Raw genomic sequence first — 16,229 nt, 5'->3', positions numbered from 1 at the left:
AAAATTGGATATTCATTATTATTATTTTCTCTACTGTACACTCGCTCCCTTTTAAACTACTATGCATTGTATATTCACTTTTTCATATTTCATTTTGGCTTTGTGCTTATATCCACCTGTTCATAAATAAAGATTTCCCTGTATTTTATTTCCAACCCATTGAAATCAATCAATCCAGGAAGCCTAGAATATGACATTTTATGTATCTTCACAGCAATCCACTTAGGGCATTCATCATCTGAAACTGTTTTCAAATGCCACTTCTAATTTATTTGATTCAATGAGCAAAACGGAATCAAATTTCATTACTTTGAAGTAGAGAAAAGTTTTTTCCTCTAAAACTGGGTAGGTTTCCTAAAATTCTGAATCATTCCTTTTGCAAATACTGTGTCTGCAGACATTTAGTATTATATTCTGAAATACTCAGTCATAATTCTGTGTCTATAAGAAAAGTACAGCAGAATGGAGAATATTGAATAGAAATCCCCATATGTCTGTGGTTGTAGCAAATAAATGGCAGACTGGTTTCTATTTCAGATTTTGCAAAAAGTTCAGAACACAAAGTCGTCTTGCAATTATGATGGCTGTCCACTCTTATGCTTGTATAAATTTACTGGCTTCATTATTTTTTTTATTTTTTTTAATTCAGATTTGCAGTAGCATGAAATCAAACATAGGAAAATGCTGGAGACAGATGAGATCTAGTTTAACTTCAGGCATGTTGTAAGCTACTAAATAAATCCAGGGAGTATTGTAATGGAGCCATTCTTCTCTGTTAAAAATATTGGATACAATCATATTTGAGCTTTCAGAAAAAGGGAGACTTTATCCACTAAAATATTCACCATATTATTCCATTAATCCTAAAGATCTATATTTGTGATTTAAGGCTGAATCCTACAGGACGTTCCTTTATACAGAAGACTTCTAGTCTTTCCTGTAGATATAATGCTCTGTTAAGTAGAGATGTTCCAGTAAGTTTCAGATTCCTAGGAGGGTTATTTCTTTATTCACACATTTCCACTATTAAATATTATTTTATAAAAATTGCATATATTGAAATTCAGGTGAATACAAATCTTACTCACCTGTCTTCCAAGCAGAAGCATACTGCTTTGTATAAATAGCTTTTCTTTCATGGACAACTATGTCTTAAACCCTGCTGGCTCAATCCCTCATGTAGTCTTGCAACAAACTTACAAATGAAGTCTTACATAAAACAACTGCAGTAGCATTAGACAGGATCCTGTTAGCACAGTAGCTGAGTATTCGATTGTTATCAATTATCAATGTTGAAAGTTTCCAAGGATTACTCAACAGAAATTATATTGAGAAACAGGGAGATAATGGGAGATAGGACACCAAGACTTCAAAGGATCCATTTGAGGAACTGAAAAAGAATGAGAGTCATCTAAAATATTAAATCCCATCTCTAAGGAATTATCCTGGGTGTTAGCTTGACTCAAGAATCTGTTGTCTGAAGCTAACCCAGACTGGGATACATCTATAAGGAGTGCTAAGGTTTCATTTATCTGTATCTGTACAAAGTACAGATGCTGATTGCAAGCTGACAAAGGCTGGGAGTCCCTGATTAGAGTGCCAATCCTAAAACATAATATTGCTTCACTCTCACATTGTTGAGTGCCACACACAAAGATGGAAGTCTCTCAAGAGTTAATTTTACTTCTTCCAAAGCTAGCGTGGAAGTTTTTCATCTGTTTGATTATGAATCTGAACTGTGGAACTTCACTGGCATCAGCTGAATGTCTAGTTTGGACCAATTAAAGGATTTCACAAAATGAACCTTATTATTATCTAATGGCTGAGTTATAACTCCAAGGTTTAGCTAAACCCTCTTTTTTTTTAAATTGACTAGCTCTTTCCCAAACATTTCTTAATAAAAGATTCCTATAGTATTGTAGAATATACTCTCCCAGTCAAAAAGTACAATCATTAAGAAAGAAAAGAAAGATATAATAATGTCTTTACAGAAAAAAAAAAAAAAAAACAAAACATCTGTTACATCTAGCTCAACCGGTCTTAATCAAAGGCTTTCAGTTTCTTAGGATCTTTCAGGGTAGACTACAGAACACACTTCACCTACACGGATTCACGTGTTAGCGGTGTTTAAAGCAGATGAACACTTCCTTGTACCTTCCAGCTTTGGCTTTAGTGGGCCCATAGTATGTCTGCAAAAACATTTTGTGCTCCACAATTAGAGAATAAAAAGTTAGATGCATGTCTCAACAAGTAAAAGCAAAGAACAAAGAGAGAGAAAGGAATAAAAAAAAAAAAGAAAACAAAACCAAAAACATGAGGGAACAAAGAAGTACTCAACTTCTTCAATTCTTGCAACTTTCTGCTGCCTTATATTACAGAAGCTGTAAGAGCAGCCAGGGAACCAGATGGTAATGTTGCTAACCTGGGGTCTCCTGCCAGCAGCTTCCTGCAGGCGCAGGAAGAGATTGGCCAAGGGCTAATTCAGTCTATTTATTAATGTTGTGATTTCCTATACCGAGCACCACTGATCTCTGAGCAGTGAGCATCACCCTTCCCCCAGCTGGCTTGTTGACCCAAGATTCAGGATTTTGTGGCTTCAGTCTTAACTCTTTTGTTTGTGGTTCTCTGCTTAAATCACCTTAAAGCACCATTTTCTACAGCCTTTTGGATAACAAGCTGTGTGGTTTCCCATGGGTGTTGACACAGTCAAACTGGAATTCGTTTTTGCTTAGCTAATGTCAATTTTAAAAAGTCCCAGTTAATGAGAGGTTAAAAGCCTCTTTTGGCTTTTAAGGTCACTGTTTAGATGCAGAGTGTCTGTATTTCAGCCTTTCTCATATCATAGGAGCACGAGATATTTCAGGTTGGAAGGCACCTCAGAGGGCCCTTATCTCTCAAATAAGAAACATCCTTTGTGTTCTTTTTTTTTGGAACTGATCTGGCTTTATCTGCATGAAAAGAAGACATCACAAGTTTATGGAAACTTTGACCCCAAATCTTTAAAAGTGACAGGTTCAAAAGCACTAACCAAAACCAAAAGTTAAGTTTAAAAAAAGCATATACAGGTTATGATTGTGAAGATTAACAGTATATGTATTATTCATCTTCTTGCCCACACAATAGGAATGAGGACAGATTCATACATCTTTGTTGCAAAAATTTTATATAGATAGAGAAAAATTACATGAGATCTTCTCTGATTGCAAACCATTTGAGATATAAAAATAATTAAACTACTTGTAAGATTCATAGACACATGTATATCAATTCTTCCACAAACAGTACATGTAGAAGCTTACTAAAGTCTAAGTCGTGGCACATCAAGATCTCTATGTTTCAGAAGTCTGGTGTTAAAGTATAGTGCAATGCTTAAAAAATTTAGGAGTAAAAGCTGAGAAGCTGGTAATGAGTTAATCTTATCTGCTTTATAATATGTATTGCATCCTGCTTTCAGATGGGTGCATGTACTTAAGTAAATTACACTTCGTGTTTCTTGAAAGTAATGAATGCTAATGACAGATAATGGTGTCTTGTTTCCAGTTAGTACTGCCAAGAGAGCCTGAGGTTTCTAGAGCTCACCGTATTTTCCAGGAACAGTCTGAGAACTTTAAAATTATATAAACAAGTTTTATTTATGCTGAATGCATTTGCTGATTGTTTCCTTCCACAGCTGGGCATAATGCAGACAAACTACAACTCCCTGCAGTTCAATAATTAAAATAAGACCTTATGTATGTCAACCCATATTCTATCACCAATTTTTTATAAACATCATTCACTGTTCACTTTGCTAAAAAACAGAGGAAAATGTTTACATATAAACGCATGTGAGAGAATATAGTGGATATTCAGAAAGGTTTAAAATAGAGCAGACTAATGGACAAGCAGTCTGGCTTACAAAATGTGAGTTTAAATCCAGTATTTCATACTAAGAAATACATTTTCTTCACTTAGGTATTGTTCAAAACACTTTCTAATATGAGTTGGCAAGGAATTTGAAATACCATTTTGGCTCAAATCTACAAAAAATGTGTATTATTCAGGGAAATAAAGTCAGAGAACTTAGATCACAATCATGTATTGTGCTATGAATTATGTGTTTTCAGAAATGTGTTAAGTATTGTGCTCACAGGCATAAAATGTGCCATATATAAGAAATTATTTCCTTTCTACTGTTGCACTACAGCTTGTTTCATTTTTTAATGGTTTGTGTAGTAACTTTGTGTTCTGTTCACAATGTATTTCGGTTTGGAATGTTCACTGTGCAGAATTTTTATTTCACATCCTTATTGTCTGTATGATTGTGTTTCTTTCTCTAATAAAAACATACAACAAGAATAACGTAGTAATGAATTTTTACCTGCTCTTGCAAGTCTTGCATTTTGCAGGTTGTTATGTTGATGGTAAGAGCTCAAGTCCCTAATCACTGGCCACTGAAAGCAGGACTGCTGTGGATAACTTATTGGCCTTTGGATTGGGTCCCAAATGCACTCCTTTCAAAGCTGACCTTTGGATGCAGCCGCTTTGTTTTGTAAATTGTATCAGGAAGAAATATTAGCACCTTATCTGCTGACAGAAGATGAGAGTTCTGGGGTTCCTTCTCCTGTAACTCCACTCACTAGTCCAACACCCTTCTCTACCCAGAAAAGCAGGCAGTATGCCAAAATGCTGCCGCTTAAATTGTATTACACAAGATTTTTCATACGGCTGTCTGCCAGATCTGGATGGCATGTCCTCTGTCTGTTCTGAGCATTTCAAGTAATTTCTTAGGTCTAAACAATGAGTCTGTAGATACGACTAGATACACGATTTAACCCTTGTAGTTCACCTTACATAATCCTGTAATTTGATTTAACTGGCTACTAGAATTGTTGCAAAACAGTACAGAATGCGTAGTATGTTCAACAAATAAAAGATGTATTCTTCTTGTTTGTTTCTTGCACCACTTCAATAGGAAGGTGTACATATTTAGATAATTAATTTTCAAGAAACTGGATGGCTCCCATTATCGTGGAAGGTAATGCTCTGCAGTGATTATGTCCTACAGAGCTCAGCTGGCATTGGGAAAAATCTTCAGAAAAATAAAAATCTTTAGAATTGTTAACTTCATTTTCATTCATGTCACTCGTATGTCCACTTGCTACAACTGCTTTAGCAAATTAATTTCATCTGTCTGAGATATTGACATCAGTGTACTATCCACTCACGTGAATGACTTCTGGCTAAATTACTAAATTAATGCACAATGATTATAGTTGTCTTTTCAGTTCAAAAAAACCCCACAGATATTTGTAGCTGAAAACAGTATGAGAGCTGTGCCTAGCCAGTCAGGGGATGACGTGTCCCAAATCAAAACAGCTTGACTGCCAGTTATCAGATACACACAATCAGTGCCCTCATGTGAGATACAGCACATGAATTGTTCTCAGAAATTATTCCAAGAATAGTTATGGATAGCTATTAAGTTTGAGAAATTTAAAATCTGATTACAGGCAGTTTGTGAACAAAGAAGTCAAAAGTAGTTTAAGAAAATAATTGTTACAGATTGCTTGTTTGTCTCTATTGCATTTGTGCAATATTTCTACTTACACTCCACTGTCAGCTAAGCTTCTCTTTCAAGTTTTCAAATTTTTAAAATGATAATCCAATATGGAAAATTGCCTGAGCAATAATGCAATATTGAGCTGATTGCCTGCTTCTGTTCATTTTGCAAGAGTCTATAGTGTCCAAGGAAAAAGAAGCAAAAGTGACAACAACAAAAAATTAACAACAGGGAAAGTGTTACATTTTCTGTTTGGTTCACTGCAGACAGAAGAAATACAATACAATTCATGGAGTTTGTAAATTTTTCTGGGCAGAGACTGATTCTGGTTATGTCAACCTGATACCTGATAACATCAGTAGTCTGACCTTGAATTTGGTACCAGGTACCAAAAACACGGCGCAAACTGTAAATAATAATAGCAGTCAAGCAAATTCACACAAAAGGTGTGAATAATTAATTCCATTTCCATTTCGTTATGTTGTAGAGGTCAAATTTGCTGGGTGTCCACTCCAGGTACTAGCTGGGGAGTGATGATTATCAGAATGTAACTATGATCTGAAATCTTTTGATAACATGTTAAAATAACCATACATAATTTTTGTAATTAACAGAAGGCAGTGAAAAAGTGGATTTGAGACTCTAAGTTTGATTTTCCACTCCTTGACCATTGCTACTTTCAATACGCAATTTATTGATTACTGTATAAAACTTTCCATGGATGTCCAATAGCTGCATAAGGAAGGAGGATGTGGAGAATCAAGTTTCTGTCTATAAGCAGTAGAAACATGATTTCTTCTTCAGGAGCAAAGTTGAAAACCTGTCAGTGTTTTTGGTGAAGATAAGTAGTTTACAGGTTCCACACAGTACAATGGAGTCAGCTTTGGGGAGAACAAACTATGCAGAGTTTGATGTTGGAATTACAGATAAATGAGATTAACATCTCTTCTGCCAGTTTAACAATAGTGAATAATAAAGTGGATGGTCTTTTTTTCAGACCTTATTTTTGCAAATAGAATTTCTGTCATTGTTTGTCACATCTCCTAGGTTTACATATCTAGGACTAAAGTTGTTTCATGTTCAGTAGATGAGAAATGTGATGTGCTGTTTAATAGCTGTTATTGTCACTGATGCATTTTCCTTCATATTTTTTTAATTCTCACTATCCCTAAAAATATCTGTACTATGCTATCATGTAAAAGGGTTAAAATTTATTTCATTTTCTGGGCTCCGAGTGGTTTTTTTTTGGAGTTGGTTACCTATGATAATAGTGACATGGCTATCTGAATCTGTTACAGTGTGCCTGAATATTATGACTACGGTCACGGAACAAGCGAAGAGGCTTATGACAGCTACGGTAAGGTCTATTCTATCTTCAGAAAAAGTGTGAAATCAAAAGAAAAAATCTGCCACTGACAGCTCAGAAATTACTTCCACATACTTTTCTTTCTTTCTTTCTTTCTTTCTTTCTTTCTTTCTTTCTTTCTTTCTTTCACTGCTTTTACAAAAAACAACCAAATGGATTTCATTTAGGGTGAGGTTTGACTTATTGAAGTAGGACCAGAAAATTGGACAGATCAGTTTTAATCAAAACAACAAAGCAAATTAACCACAGTTACAGATCTGTTTAACAGCAACATTGAAGTTTCTGATTAGTGCCTGAATATATTTCACAGTGTTAAGTTTCAGTCTGCTTGATGCCAACAATACTATGCACCTGCTGTCATATGCATCACTTCAACCAGCAAGTTTTGTGAGATTTTGAAATATAGTCTTAGTCAAAGTGGAAGGAGAGGGACCACCATGGGAACCCCCACTGCACCAAGGTAATGGAATATCTCGTGCCACACGAGGCAGTACAAGTGGAGGGAGCGCGGCACTCTTCGCACCTCCCAAACGAGTCTGTGTCTGGGCTGGAATAGTTCCACCTCAAGGCGACCGAGGGCATGAGAGGAAAAGAAAATGTTCCTCCAGTGCATACATCCCATTTTCTAGGTCTGTTGTTTGCTATTAGTTATGTGTTTTGATAACTAAGGAGAATCTACTCCACCTTTTCCTATCAATATTTTTTCAGTATATTGTATGATCAGATGGCACAGTGAATCTCTGACATTTTCACTGAAATAATAGAGTAAAGCTGACTATTGTCAGCTTAAAGACTGACCCTAGTATAATCAGCAGGGATGTCACGCTTGATTTACTACTAATAATAAACTGTCATACGTTTACACGGTGACTTCCAAAGCATTGTGAAAATGAGAGCTGCTGGAAACGATGCTGCAAGTAAAAGTTACAGTAAGGGCTTATATGAGGATCGTTGCATGAAAGAAATAATTTTATTCATGTAGCTGTGAAGCAAATGTCACTGTAATGCAAAGTTGCAGTTTCCTTTGTATTTGTACACAAATCACGAGACATTACTGAGATGTTGTCAAAATGATTACATTGCATAATCAGAAATAACTTTTTTTTCTATAATCACTGCTCACAATACATTTCTATAATACAATGTGCCGCCAAGTACATTTTCAGTGCTAAACAAGTAATAATAATAACTTACAGAGTCATGGAATCATAAAATAATTTGGGTTGCAAGGGACCTTTAAAAGGTCATCTAGTCCTGCCTCCCCCTGCAGTGAGCAGAGACATCTTCAACTAGATCAGGTTGCTCAGAGCCCCGTCCAACCTGACCTCGAATGTTTCCAGGGATGGGGCATCTACCACCTCTCTGGGAAATCTGTGACAGTGTTTCACCACCCTCGTTGTCAAAAAAGTCTTCCTTCTATCTAGTCTAAATCTGCCCTCTTTTAGTTTAAAACTGTTACCCCTTGTCCTATCACTACAGGTCCTGCTAAAAAGCCTGTGCCCATCTTTCTCATAGCCTCCTTTAAGTACTGAAAGGCTGCTATAAAGTCTCCTGGAGCCTTCTCTTCTCCAGGCTGAACAGCCTCAACTCTCTCAGCCTGTCCTCACAGCAGAGATGTTCTGCCCATCTAGTCATTTCTGTGGCCGCCTCTGGACCAGCTCCAACAGGTCCATGTCTTTCCTGTGCTGAGGACTCCAGAGCTCAACGCAGGACTCCAGGTGGGGTCTCAGCAGAGCGGAGTAGAGGGGCAGAATCCCCTCCCTCGTCCTACTGGCCACGCTGCTTTGGATGCAGCCCAGGATATGGTTGTCCTTCTGGGCTGCGAGTGCACATTGCCGGCTCATGTCCAGCTTTTCATCTACCAGTACCCCCAAGTCCTTCTGGGCAGGGCTGCTCTCGATCCCTTCATCCCCAGCCTGGATTGATAATGGGGGCTGCCCTGATCCAGGTGCAGGACCCTGCGCTTGGCCTTTTTGAACCTCATGAAGTTCACATGGGCCCATTCCTCAAGCTTGTCCAGGTCCCTCTCTATGCTTATCCATATAAATGTGTGTGGTTCAGTTAACAGCTGCAGTGAAAGAACTTTCCTCCCCTCTACAGATTCCCGCTCCACTTCTCCTACCAAGTGCATTGCCAGCATTTTGGGTGATGCACAAAAAGCATAGTCTGAGCTCAGCATTAAAAATTACCCACTGTTTTACTTTTAACTAGACTCCCCCACACTGAATCTCCGTGTGTTTGGGCAAGACACTTAAAGTAATGTCATTCTTCCTCCAATCCCTCATTTGTAAAACTAGAATATTACTTGTTTTCCCAGCAGGGGTTTTGAATGGACTAATTAACTAAAGCTTACAAAGTGTTCAAAGAGTGGAATCATGACTAGATTTATACTCTGAATGAAGCTACTGGGGTTTTTTTCTATTCAGGAGCTGAAACAAACTCAAAATGCCTGGGTTTGCTTTACTAGACTTGTCTTAAAATACATGGTCGATAACTGTGGACTTGCATTTTTGCTTAAGCTATTTTCTGAGCTGACATTTGAATACAAAGGTCTGAAATAGCTTTACCAATAAGCTGGAATAAACTTAAAAATGGAATAATATTCCACATTGTGATTCTTCCACTTGCTGAAATCAGAAGCATTTATATGTGAGTGTTCATGCTCCTGTTGGTTCACTTATTTTAGCAGATTAGTAAATTTGCTGGTTCTGTGCTCTGGAATCCTGTCCGTGAACTTGCTTCATTAAGCTTCATTTTTTTTAAAAGTATAATATAGAGCTCTCTGTAGTTTGTTAAGTATTATACAGCACCATAGTACTCCTGTATAAGCTGCCTTTTATAACTTTTCTTTCTATCTGGGATCCTGAAAAGTAGCAGGTGTTTTTTGTCTCATGGGTTGTTCTATGCTCCTTTTAAAAGAGCATAGAATTCTGATTGAGGGCACTGTTTCCTCAGAGGTTCTTAAGATTTGTGCATTTATGGGTTGTTCATGGTAGGGTTGCAAAAATCACAGGGGTGTTTCAGAGCAAATCCCCCGTGAACACCATGGAATTCTCAAGAAGTTCATCTCTCTTTTGATTAGATGGAAGTACCAAACGAGAAAGGGCCTAAGTCACTTACCTGAGGCTGGGCAAGATGTATTCTTACACACTATTCACTGCTGTAAAATCCACAAATTGAGTTAACTGCCTTGACTCCTTGTTCAATTTCTGATGTGAAGGTTCCTGAGAATTCGATGCCCTCCAAATCCAACCAAGGAACCTCACAAGACAATAGCAACGTCGGATGAAAGGGGTATATGTAAAATCCCACTGTTTCCCATGATTTAGGGGTGTTCCATGAATGAAAATTCATAGCACGGAACCCTTTCATGCAGTTAGACACTTGAACTCTACTGTGATTTGATATGCTTGCCACCCAGTCTCTCAGAAGGATCAAAGTATAGACACTTCAAAGCATTCCCTGCAGCAGACTCTGGGCACCTGGAAATACTCCACCAAGGAATTATGAGATTCCTACAGATTTTTGATAGGAGCAGGATTATGCAGCTACAGCTAGAGAATTTTGAAGATCACTGTTCTGGGGTAAAGAACATATATTTGGGACATATGCCTGAAAAATCTTCTTGTGGCTATAACCCTTATAGGCTTCCTCATGTGAGTGATAAAGAAATATCTTTCGCAGGCACTTTAAAACTAAAAGGCCAGCTTCTTACAGTACTGTACAATGTTCAAAAATGTAAAGCAATCTCACCTCTAATCACACTCAACAAACATTTATGATATTTATGTCACTGACGGTCTTGATATCTGCAGATGTGAATCTAAATCTAGGAGTCTAAACTAAGGTGACAGTATTATTTTAACTTGATGATGATGATTATGTTTTAAAACAGAAGGCATGAAATTGGATTAATTCTGAACAAACAGTTTATAGCCATTGCTCTCATTATACTTTAATAATTTTGTGGTTTCCCTTCTGGCACTGTTGTCATCTGAGTAGGTATCTAGTGAAAACATGAATCTAATGATTTGTCTTGTAAATCGATTAGGATAAAATGTACAGCTAAAAATTAACTCTATCCCAGCTGAAACCAGGACAGTACCTAAGAACCTTTCCTGCCCATATGTAATGTCATGCCCAAGTCCAAAGAAGCACCTTCACTGGAAAGGACCACGGTAAAGGAAAAGCCTTTTGTAAACCATTCACATTCTCAGTACTTTCTCTTTTCCCTGTTTTTTACAGGAACCAGCATTCCCAATACAATTGTTGTGCTGCGTTAGGTCAGTTTAGAAAGATAACAGAGACAGTATGACTTGCTAGCAAGGCACATCCAGTTCCTTATAAGCTATATTAATTATATCTGACCTGCCTCACAGTTGTTTCATCTGAATCCTTTTTGTCCCTTGCACAGATCAGAGCACTGAAGGTTAATTTATCAGGTACTGTTCCTGTCTTAGTCCTTCCAAAGGCTGGGGACTCCAGCAGATGAGCTCTGCCAGTTTTGAAGAGACTCCTGCCTCTGTTTCCAAAGGTTGAAACTGCTATAGCGAGGATGGAGGAAAGTAAGACTGTGCCTGTTGTCAGATGCTATAGTTCACAGCCTGGTGCACATGCTGCCTTGTGTAGTACCTGAAAATGATGGTGATTTATGTTTTTATGCCACACCATGAACTGCGGTATCTAAGAAGTCAGCACACATGGACTGCTGTTGCTACTACCAAAAAACCAGAAACCTTAGGCAGAGGGTGAAAGGAGAGGGTTAAAGTCTATAACCTCCTAAACCACCACAATTAAATTAGGATAACACCATCTGTCAAAGGCCCTAGTCAAGAGTTAGGAAGGTTAATCTGTACCTTGTCTCTTACACAAAGAGGGAAGACATAAGTAAACTCCACTCACATTCCTGCTGCTATTCAGGAAGAGCTTGCAAGGCTGTTTAATTCATGTGCTGCCATTGTGGCAAGGAGACATTATTTATATGTGTTCTATCGTCACTAAAAATTTTCAGATGTGCACATTTTCTCTAATTACCACATTTTGTAGTATATATTCTACTCCAGTTTAGCATTAAGTGTTCACTTGTAAACAACTGGTATTTAGTTTTAGGATAATTCCATCTTTAATTAAAATTGGAGAGTGTAACTGTTTGGTATAATTCCTTTTAATGTAAGACATCATTTAAGTTATAAAATGCTGCAACAATGATTTAACTGACTATTTCACAAATAATTCCCTGCCACTCACTCAATAAGAGAGCTTTGCAGTTGTGATGACAATTAGTTTACTCAGTAATGCTCTACACAGACAGCACTTTATAAACAAATTCTTTATAGGGCTTTATAGGGCTAACAACTGAAAATGTACAGCAATGTTCCACTACTTTTTAATTATCTTGTTTATTTTTTAATTTTGTGTTTTGTTCTGAAAAGTGTATTATCTAGTAATTTTTTTTAGCGTAAAAATGATTTTCTGATGAACAAGTAAAAATAAATATATAATGAAGAAATTTAGGGATGAAAGAGTGTATGGAGGATTCAAACTTCAAGAATTCTTATAAATATGTTGATTGAAGAGATGTTACCTCAGGAGACATAAATTCTCATACTTCATTACAGACATAAGCGTGCTTGTTTCATGGAGAAACTCAAGTAACTACTATCCTAGAGTAAAATAAACACTGTACTGATTAATCTGTACTGACAAATGGTTAGACAAAACCAAATGAAGCCATGTATACAGAATGTATACAGAAAATGTATACAGAAAAATATTTGTAAATTTTGAAAAAGCATTTCTTAGCAATTGCTCTGCAGTTTAAGATAAGAGGTTTGTTCAGCTGCCAAGTCTAAGTTCCTTCCTCATTTTTAATAACAACTTTGGTATTGTAGGTCATTGGTCCTAATATTCATTATGCTCAGGGTGCTAAGTGTTTCCTACCTTACCAATTTTTTTCTAGCCTAGTCCCATTTAAGTCTTCAAATGTAGGAAATGAAGTGCTCAAATAAGGTAGTGACAGATACGCAGATGCAAGAGACATAGGTCTGATCCTCATTACATATTACTTCACATAGCTTGTGATGACAGGCAAGATCTTTACTACCACTAATTGATAAAGACTAATGTGCACTGATTGTTCGTTTATATCATTTGAGCATATACATTTGGTAGCTGATAGAAAATATCACTGGCAACATACCAAAGAAAACTTCCTTTGGTTTCTAGGTCTTGGAGCATCTTAGCATTGATTAGGTGTCTCAGAGGCAACAGGACACAGATTGTGCCAGTGTGGTGGAGTTTTTCTACTGTGCCTCAAAAGAGCAGCTGGCAGCCAGGTTAGCACGTGCTGGGTGCTTCTATACTAGCACAGGGCCAGGAGTGCTCCTGAGGCAGATTTCCCAGTTGTCTCCATTTATCGCTCTTCTTTTCACATGACTGAGTGGGCTCAAAATACATGACTTTTAGTTTGAAACTAAACTGGAAGATGCACTCCCAACTTATTGTGAGAATTTAGCTCAGAGGTTCAAACTAGGGCCAGTCTGAAGTGGAAAAAATCTCTAGAAGTCATATAGTGTGAACATAAGGTCCTCAGCATCAGCTGTTTCACTCTGCAGATCATTCCTGTTTGTATGCACTATGTGCTAATATTGATATAGCACTTGAGCCCTGATGCCTCCCCAGCTGTCTAGGCTAATGACCTTGCTACATGTGACATGGTTCTGTCCCAAAAGATGCTGGAGTGTGCCATGGGGCTGCATGACCACCTTTGTTTTGGGGCAATAGAGACATCTGGTCACTCCCTGACCATTAGGCAGCTGTACACCCAGCCCTGGGAACTCAGAAGTGCTCCTGAGTCTTCCTGAACAACATTCTCTTTTTCTTCTACCAGAAACAGGAGTCATCGAAGACTTCTACTGCATAGGGGCATAACACATACCAAATAAATTGCCTTCCTTTAATCTTCTACTTCAGTTATCCCTATAGTTATTAGGAATATGCTTATCCAGTTCTTAGTCTGTGGGACAGAATCATAAAATCAAAGAATAGTTTGGGTTGGAAGGGACCTTTAAAAGGTCATCTAGTCCTGCCTCCCCCTGCAGTGAGCAGGGACATCTTCAACTAGATCAGGTTGCTCAGAGCCCCGTCCAACCTGACCTCGAATGTTTCCAGGGATGGGGCATCTACCACCTCTCTGGGAAATCTGTGACAGTGTTTCACCACCCTCGTTGTCAAAAAAGTCTTCCTTCTATCTAGTCTAAATCTGCCCTCTTTTAGTTTAAAACTGTTACCCCTTGTCCTATCGCTACCGGTCCTGCTAAAAAGCCTGTCCCCATCTTTCTTTGAAGCCCCCTTTAAGTACTGGAAGGCTGCAATAAGGTCTCCCCAGAGCCTTCTCTTCTCCAGGCTGAACAACCCCAACCCTCTCAGCCTGTCCTCACAGGAGAGGTGTTCCATCCTTGTGGTCATTTTTGTGGCCTCCTCTGGATCCGCTCCAACAGGACCATGTCTTTCCTGTGCTGAGGGCTCCAGAGCTCGACGCAGGACTCCAGGTGGGGTCTCACCAGAGCGGAGTAGAGGGGCAGAATCACCGCCTCGACCTGCTGGCCACACTGCTTTGGATGCAGCCCAGGATATGGTTGTCCTTCTGGGCTGCGAGTGCACATTGTTGGCTCATGTCCAGCTTTTCATCCACCAGTACACCCAAGTTCTTCTCGGCACGGCTGCTCTCAATCCCTTCATCCCCAGCCTGTATTGATACCGGGGGTTGCCCCAACCCAGGTGCAGGACCCTGCAATTGGCCTTGGTGAACCTCATGAGAACGAACTGTCAAAAGCATTTCCTTGATTTTCTGCAAAATTTTATCAATTCTCTTACTGGAGGAATCACTTTAGCTGACTCCCAAATAGTATTCATTCCATCAGAAGAGATTTATTATTTTCATATGAACATGATTTTGAATGTCTGCAGGAAAAGGAGCACATTTTTAATTCAACTATGACGGCTACTGTGGGGATGATACTAAAGTTACTGCTGTTTTGTGAAATCAGTTTTTTAATTAGGGTATAATTCTTTAGAAAGTTCCATATTTAAAGCTGTCACATTCTCTTAACTGACTGTATATCCCAAAACTTTTGTACTTCGGTTATTATGCGACACTGAAAAAAATCCACACGCTGCATGAGAAAAGAGAGTGCTTTTAATTTATAGCAACTTGTTGTGCTTCCTCTATTACTCCTGAATTATAAATCATTTTCCATGACAGAATAAGAATAAGTAAATCACGCAAAACTTTCCTGTGTAGTATTTCAAATGGTAATTTCACTGTCTTTCACTGTGGGAACTGCAGAGTTGGAGAATCTAAGACAAAAGTCCCGTAATACTAATGTGTTGACCATCTACATAATTCCAGACACAGTATATCACTGCACGTTTCATGTTGTTTTACTATAAAGTAATAGAAAATCAATTTTTACTGAAAGCAAGAGAAAAATAAAACTCCCTCCACACTGTCATGTTCACACTCACCTCACAGTAACACTGATAATGGTCTGTCTCCTCCCTGTGTTGCAGTTTCCCAAATCTGTGTTGTCTGATGCTGCTCCTTTCCTGTCTGAGGCAGATGTTCACTGCAAAGGTGGCTGAAGCCTTGTAAGAAATTATTTTCTCCAGTAGTCGTTACTGCTCCTCTTGCTGACATTACTTAACCCGCAGGGAGAGCTTGCAGAGTGGAGTGCACGAGCACTCCTCATCTGCTCCAGTGCTAAGTCAGCTGCAGGATTGCTGTGATTCTCCATTACCAGCTTAAGCCAAGACAGCTCACAAAACTAAAGTACATTTGGAGTATCCGTGCAGTCTAATTTGTTAGCCCTCCTGAAGAGAAGGTACTCTCAAGTGTAGGGACGACAGTTTTTTAAAACAGTTGCAGCTAAGTTCAGAAAATATGCTATTAAACCACAAGGTTTTCCTAGCATTTCTAAGTTTTAAGTGATATATATTGCATATGAGGTAGGTTTAGTAAAATCAGTGGTATTTAGTGCAGTATAAGTAAGCATAGTGGTTTTGAGCCTGTGTCTTGAAAACATTTTTTGTCTTCTGACAAGATTCCACATTTCAAATTAAAAAGGTACCATTTGTGATTTGAAAGATACGCACTACAACTATTCTTCTCACAAAATTACCAAATGCATAGATATCAAGTTGGAAATTCATGTGTATGTTGCAGGCTTTGCAGATAAGCAGAAAGAGAGCAGAAGAGTAAAAAAATAAGTGGATCTTATTTTTGGGATCTTAAAAAAAAAGACAAAGCCTGTTCTTTAATTT

The 16,229-nt window shown here is 38.2% G+C and overlaps 1 protein-coding gene across 1 annotated transcript in view; it reads left to right on the top strand.

Moving 5' to 3' along the window:
* The window catches only part of KHDRBS2 (KH RNA binding domain containing, signal transduction associated 2), a gene marked incomplete at both ends in the record, with an annotated part of 384,824 nt that overhangs the window by 357,334 nt on the left and 11,261 nt on the right, over positions 1 to 16,229 (top strand). The window contains one exon of the mRNA XM_081998222.1: positions 6,841 to 6,899. Within this exon, the coding sequence (XP_081854348.1) occupies positions 6,841 to 6,899 (59 nt within the window). The remainder of the gene's footprint in view (positions 1 to 6,840; positions 6,900 to 16,229) is intronic.

The sequence above is a fragment of the Phaethon aethereus genome, assembly GCF_964289735.1.
Source record: "Phaethon aethereus genome assembly, chromosome: 3".
Lineage (NCBI taxonomy): Eukaryota > Metazoa > Chordata > Aves > Phaethontiformes > Phaethontidae > Phaethon > Phaethon aethereus.
The sequence above is the reverse complement of the archived record's forward strand: the minus strand, read 5'-3'. Positions and strand labels throughout refer to the sequence as shown.